The sequence below is a fragment of the Morus notabilis genome, unplaced genomic scaffold (genome assembly GCF_000414095.1).
Source record: "Morus notabilis unplaced genomic scaffold, ASM41409v2 Scaffold574, whole genome shotgun sequence".
In the NCBI taxonomy this organism is placed as follows: Eukaryota; Viridiplantae; Streptophyta; class Magnoliopsida; order Rosales; family Moraceae; genus Morus; species Morus notabilis.
Genome location: NW_010365017.1, coordinates 96,614 through 104,012, shown reverse-complemented (window position 1 = coordinate 104,012; position 7,399 = coordinate 96,614). Strand labels below are relative to the sequence as shown.

At 36.9% G+C, this 7,399-nt stretch overlaps 1 protein-coding gene across 1 annotated transcript; it reads left to right on the top strand.

The window, feature by feature from the left end:
• The first annotated feature begins 601 nt into the window (after window positions 1-601).
• LOC21412142 (polyubiquitin) lies at window positions 602-4,075 on the top strand. Its single transcript, XM_024171665.1, has 2 exons — window positions 602-705; window positions 2,476-4,075. Exon 2 carries the CDS (start codon window positions 2,476-2,478, stop codon window positions 3,847-3,849), a length of 1,374 nt encoding a protein of 457 aa, XP_024027433.1. The 5' UTR covers window positions 602-705; the 3' UTR covers window positions 3,850-4,075.
• The last annotated feature ends 3,324 nt before the right edge of the window (window positions 4,076-7,399 follow it).

Below are 7,399 nucleotides of genomic sequence, written 5' to 3'. Positions count from 1 at the left end.
TTATTTAAACGAGAAAACACGTTACAAATATCAAATTTTTTTAAAAAAATCAATATCTAACTTGCAAAATGCAAATGCAAAAAACTAAAAAATACACATTGCACGGTGTAATTTACCATTTGTTATGAATAACAATATTAGAACATTAACTCTAATATCAAATTATGTATTATGAGGTGTTATAATTTCATTGTTAGGTGCAACTCATTTTTTTTTAAGGAGCAACTCATTATTGATTAATGTGGTAATTTTTTAAACATTGATTAATAAAATAATGACAGGTCCTTAATTGGCACACAAGTTAAGATTAGAGAGAGAATTTTTTTATTTTCAAAAGTTGTGCAAACAACGGCAGGGCGTGGGGCACTCGCGCTGAGGGAGCGTGGATGCTTTGCTTTAAGCACTAAACGACAGAATTTCCTTAAAATATCCGCCAAACGACGGAAACCCACAGATTGGAAAAAAACTAATCGTGGCGTGTAGGCTAGGAAATTACAATTAAAGCCACGGGACACGTGGCTCATTATAATTGGCAAAAATTTCGGTAGGTTCTTTGATTAAGTCGGCAATTATTTCTATAAAATGACGCTTCCGAGGCCAATCTTTTCCGTGTTCTATCCAACAATTTCTCTTCTCATCGCTTTTTCTCTCTCTCTCGTTGTCATTGCTCTTTCTCTCCCGTCGGATTCGTAGCATATTCTCAAGGTAATTTGGTTTTCATTTCTCGCGTTTTCTTCAATTTCGTTTCTGTTTGTGCTTTTGATTTTGATTTTGATTCTGTGATTTTGAATTTTGCGATCTCTAGTTTGGAATAGGGTTAGGGTTACGGTTTCGATTTGTGATTTGATCTTGTGCGGTTAGAAAAGTTTTGCTCTCTGATGTTTGTCAACGATCTTAGATTGTTTCAGGAATTTTGTTCCCCAGATTTATCCCTTCCAATCACAGATCTAGAAAATTTTAGATCTGAATTATTGTAGATGGTTTTTAGTTTCCGAATCGATTAGAATTCCTTCTAGTAAACTCTGATAAAGAATTAAGACTTTGGATTAGGGTTAGGGTTACGGTTTTGATTTGTGATTTGATCTTGTGCGGTTAGAAAAGTTTTGCTCTCTGATGTTTGTCAACGATCTTAGATTGATTCAGGAATTTTGTTTCCCAGATTTATCCCTTCCAATCACAGATCTAGAAAATTTTAGATCTGAATATTGTAGATGGTTTTTAGTTTCCGAATCGATTAGAATTCCTTCTAATAAACTCTGATAAAGAATTAAGAGTTTGGATTAGGGTTAGGGTTACGGTTTCGATTTGTGATTTGATCTTGTGCGGTTAGAAAAGTTTTGCTCTCTGATGTTTGTCAACGATCTTTAGATTGATTAAGGAATTTTGTACCCCGATTTATCCCTTCCAATCACCAGATCTAGAAAATTTTAGTTTTAATTATTGTAGATGTTTTTAGTTTCCGAATCGATTAGAATTCCTTCTAATAAACTCTGATAAAGAATTAAGAGTTTGGATTAGGGTTAGGGTTACGGTTTCGATTTGTGATTTGATCTTGTGCGGTTAGAAAAGTTTTGCTCTCTGATGTTTGTCAACGATCTTTAGATTGATTAAGGAATTTTGTACCCCAGATTTATCCCTTCCAATCACAGATCTAGAAAATTTTAGATTTGAATATTGTAGATGGTTTTTAGTTTCCGAATCGATTAGAATTCCTTCTAATGAACTCTGATAAAGAATTAAGCTTTGGTAATTTGATTTATGTTTCTCTGTTTTGTCATCCGTCTAATTACCTAAAATCTCTCTGTTTTTTTCGTAATGTTTAGGCTTTATTTTATTTTTCTGTGATTCGGAAAGAATTAAGAGTTTGGATTAGGGTTAGGGTTACGGTTTCGATTTGTGATTTGATCTTGTGCGGTTAGAAAAGTTTTGCTCTCTGATGTTTGTCAACGATCTTTAGATTGATTAAGGAATTTTGTACCCCAGATTTATCCCTTCCAATCACAGATCTAGAAAATTTTAGATTTGAATATTGTAGATGGTTTTTAGTTTCCGAATCGATTAGAATTCCTTCTAATGAACTCTGATAAAGAATTAAGCTTTGGTAATTTGATTTATGTTTCTCTGTTTTGTCATCCGTCTAATTACCTAAAATCTCTCTGTTTTTTTCGTAATGTTTAGGCTTTATTTTATTTTTCTGTGATTCGGAAATTTTATTCCCAAGATTTATCCCTTCAAACACGATCTAGAATTTCTTGGAATCTGAGCCAAACTTATTGTTGATTTATTTTTAAGAAGTATATATTATAGAATTTTAGATCCTAGTTCGAATGATGGTTTCTTTGGAAGTTTTTGAATCGGATTGGATTTTTGATTGATATAAATATAAATACCGCTGAAAGAATCAAAGCTTTGTTAATCCGATTGCGTGTAGGTATATTTCTCTGTAAAATTATCTGAAATCTGTTTGTGGGACAGATGCAGATCTTTGTGAAAACTCTCACTGGCAAGACCATCACCCTCGAGGTGGAAAGCTCTGACACCATCGATAATGTCAAAGCTAAGATTCAAGACAAGGAGGGTATCCCACCGGACCAGCAGAGGCTGATCTTCGCCGGCAAGCAGCTCGAGGACGGCCGAACCCTTGCCGATTACAACATTCAAAAGGAGTCCACCCTCCATTTGGTGCTCCGCCTCCGTGGTGGTATGCAGATCTTCGTCAAGACCCTCACTGGGAAAACCATTACCCTTGAGGTTGAGAGCTCTGACACCATTGATAACGTAAAGGCCAAGATTCAAGATAAGGAGGGCATCCCCCCAGACCAGCAGAGGCTGATCTTCGCTGGCAAACAGCTTGAAGACGGTCGAACCCTTGCCGATTACAACATTCAGAAGGAATCTACCCTTCATTTGGTGCTCCGTCTCCGTGGTGGAATGCAAATCTTTGTTAAGACCCTCACCGGAAAAACCATCACCTTGGAGGTTGAAAGTTCCGACACCATTGATAATGTGAAAGCCAAGATTCAGGACAAGGAGGGAATTCCCCCAGACCAGCAGAGGTTGATCTTTGCCGGCAAACAGCTCGAGGATGGACGTACCCTGGCCGACTACAACATCCAGAAGGAGTCAACCCTCCACTTGGTTTTGCGTCTCCGTGGTGGGATGCAGATTTTTGTTAAGACCCTCACTGGCAAGACCATCACATTGGAGGTTGAAAGCTCAGACACCATTGACAATGTCAAGGCCAAGATTCAAGACAAGGAGGGCATTCCCCCAGATCAGCAGAGGTTGATCTTTGCCGGCAAACAGCTCGAAGATGGGCGTACCCTGGCCGACTACAACATCCAGAAGGAGTCGACCCTTCACTTGGTTTTGCGTCTACGTGGTGGGATGCAAATTTTTGTGAAGACACTCACTGGCAAGACCATTACCTTGGAGGTAGAAAGCTCGGACACAATCGACAATGTTAAGGCCAAAATTCAGGACAAGGAGGGCATTCCCCCGGACCAGCAGAGGTTGATCTTTGCGGGTAAGCAGCTCGAGGACGGCAGGACCCTTGCGGACTACAACATCCAGAAGGAGTCGACACTTCACTTGGTGCTGCGTCTGCGTGGTGGTATGCAGATTTTTGTGAAGACCCTTACCGGGAAGACGATCACCTTGGAGGTCGAGAGCTCGGACACCATTGACAATGTGAAGGCAAAGATCCAGGACAAGGAGGGCATTCCCCCCGACCAGCAGAGGCTGATCTTTGCCGGTAAGCAGCTCGAGGACGGGAGGACCCTGGCGGACTACAACATCCAGAAGGAGTCTACCCTCCACCTTGTCCTCCGTCTCCGTGGTGGATTCTAAGTCGCATGCTTTGTTGCTCTATCGTTTTTATGTGGTTCCAGTTGGGTCTGTCGGCCTTTAGTGGGGCCTTTCAATAAGTTTCCAAACTCTGTTTCGTACTATTATGTTTTCTGGTTTTTTCACTTTCGAGTGGCCGATGGGTCACAAAGACTGCCTTTTATAACATGTAATTAAATATCGTCTAATCTCTGTTTTCTGTTTATTTCTTCCTTCCTATTTTATTGTCTTCAAATTGCCTTGGGTGTGTGGTTATTGGCTATTATAGTTTCAGGTGATTGCATTAGTCTTTCTGATTTGCATTTTCTTTTTGCATTCTCATATAGTAGTTACTTGAGTCTAGCGTTTGGAGAGGCTTTAGAAGGTGTTCTCGAGTGATTTGAATTGAGTTATTGCATGTTGTGTCGACAGTTATGAAAATTTAGATGCTTGGGATTATCCAAATGTTTTCTGGCAGAAACTAATTATCAACATACGAAAAGCAAAATTTATTTTTAGCAAAAATTCACTTGCAGAGGTTTTTGTTGGGTATTTATTCATCGTTATGGACGGCTTTTCAAAAAATAATCTTTGGTATGTTTTTAATTGGTTATATCACTGCGAAGGCGCAATTGCTGAAATCATTTTCAAGATGTAAAACTCAATTCCTTGGAACTTCCATTTTTAGTGAGTCCATTTATCTGACCTGATTTTCTTCTAAATTTTTAACGTTTGTTCACATAACTATAGTTTGTCGATCATATTGGTTTTTAAGAGGGGGGAAGTTTGGGAGCAGGTTATTCATGCTGAAAGTGCTGTTGAATTCTCATGACCATCTAATAATACCTAATATGCAATATAAACGCCGTTTATATAGACATTTGGATTGTGTCATTGAAAAGTTCTCTTCCTGAAATTAATTTCTCCTGCAATTAAATTTCTACTTAATACTTCATTCAAAGAAAAACACGGCTAAAGGAACCAACTCCTCGTTACCACATTTTCCATTTTAAACACATCCATCTAAGCAAGGATTATGAACTTTGCCAGAGCAGTTACGGTGGTGGTTTTGTGAGTATCTTGTGTGTTGGAAGTCTTCTTAAGCTCAAGTCTTCTTAAGCTTGATTAAAAATAAAAAATACTCCTCTAAAATTCCTCTAAGTTTGGGTTCGTTTTGTTTCACGCGTTTTTAACTCATAATTCTGATTTTGTTATTAATGACCGTGTTTGAAGTTGTTTTTGTTTTTGTTTTTTTTACAGAAAAAATGAAAACGGGAAAGAAACCGCGTTTGGCACAATTAAAGACAAAAATCAGAAATGAAAACGATTTTTTAGTTTAGTGTAAAAAAGGAGAGAAATGAAAAATGACTTTTAGTCATTTTTTATTTTTTGTTTCCTTTTTCTCCTCTCTCGAGTGGAGAAAAAGAGAGGGAGACATTAATAAATTTTTTTATACTGAAAACAATATTTTGATAAAATTACCAAACGCATTTTCAAAAATGATTTTTGTCTGAGATTAAAAACGTTTTCATTTTCATTTTCATACAAAAAATAAAATCATTTTGGAACGAATTCTAAACGCACCCAATACTTTTCTCTCATAAAAAATTTTAATAAAAGAAATCCCCGTCAATGAGTTTTATGATAAAATTTAAGGAGACGTTTGGTTCATGGATTAGAACCATGTGATTAGAATAATTTTTGATTTACGTGTATTTTTTGTGAGAGAAAATACTGTAGTGAACCACGAACCATGATTTGAATCAGGGAACGAATCCTCCAACCAAACAACTTCTAAATTTAGAATTAAAATTATTGAGTTAAATGCGTGAACTAAACATCTTTAAAGCAAATAAATGTTCTGTTTGTTTGATGCGCTATGATAATTTAAATTTTGAATCAAAATTATTGACTTAATGAACTAAACATCTCAAAGCAAAGAAATGCTCTGTTTGTTGGATGCGCTCTACGTGGCAACTACTGCAGTATTGGCTTCATTGATGTTGCCAAGTAGCTTTCTCGCTTGCAGATGCTTTTAATTGGAAACTGATTTTGGTTTTGATTAATCAGTTACGTGTATGTCTTTGTGTGTATTCATTCAACTGCTTCGTTCGTCTTCAGTAATATATACTTCAAACTTGTAATTTTATATACTACAAAGAACTTTTCTTCCCAAAAATTGAAAATAAAAGGAAAAAAAAAATTATTTTTAGGATGAGTATTTTGAGAAGCACGTGAGAGTTAGCTAGCTAGTTGAGATGTAGCCTGGATTTTACTTTGCTGTCAAAAGTAAGCGGACATATGTTTTAATTTTGTTCAGTTTTGTTCTTAAATAAATATTATTTTGGAAAGTTTTCCATATGGCCACTCATAATAGTGGCTAGAATGGTGTGTCCACATAGTACTCCTGATCACACTTATCATTTTGAAATAAGCAAAACTTACCAAAGCACAATTAAAGCATTAATCATCCATCTTGCAGTAGCTACTTAGTACTCACCTACTCTTCAGGTTCTGTGATCGGGCAATTTGTTTTTTCCAGAAAAAGTATGAAATATAAACTGAGAAAAGTATGTTAAATTTACAAGATACACTATAATATCACGAGTTTGAAAAGTGGGCTCCAAAAGTGGGCTCAGAGGATATCTGGGTATGAAAAAAATCACAAGTTTGAGAATGTCTGCAAATAACATCACAAGTTTGTCACTGATACTAGTTGGACTGCAATATCACTAGTTTGAAAATGTCAGCATATACTGTAGGTTATTGTCACGCCCCTAAACCGGGGTTGGTGACGTGGATGCTCGTTTAGAAACTTAAACCTGTTTGAGAGAGAGTGATTAGCAAAATAATTTAATTCCTTTCAAATCTAAAACATTCAGGTATTTCCAAACGAGCCCCTGCATTCAAGAGAAATTTAATTTCAAGAACGGTGGTGGAATTTCCAACCAAACCAGTTTTAAAACCACATCACTGGTATCATGTCAGGAATTCCCACAGGGGTTTAGCATACATGAATATAAACATAAGTAAATGTGACATCAACCACAATCTAGCAACATTTAAGTTTACAAACCATAATCTCTTATACATGCCTTGAAATAAAAGATAGAAGGGTTACAACTCTTTGCTTCCCGAGATCAAGTCCACACCACCGGTAATAGCTACCTATTCCGCACCACTCCTCGCGTCGCCTGGAGGGGTTTAATACATTTAAAAACAGAAAAAGGTGAGCGAAAGGCCCAGTAGGATATAGATTTTATAAAGCATTTAAAATAAAGGTACTCACGGTCCGAAGATATACATCCAGAACCGATCATCCCTTTTTAGAAAAGGAAATACTCACAATAGAAATATCTGTATAATGAAAGTGTGCAGCTCATCATACCACTAAACAAGAAGCGGTAAAAATGTCTGTCTAGGAAAAGTGCAGAGCCATCATTCCACTAAACAAGAAGCGGATCCGTACGGATTTCGGGACCTGCCCCCCAAGGATGCGATTCCCACATCCCGATCTCTAAGGCCACCATGCATTGTATCATTTCTTAAAATATTTCATTTTAAGAATTGATAC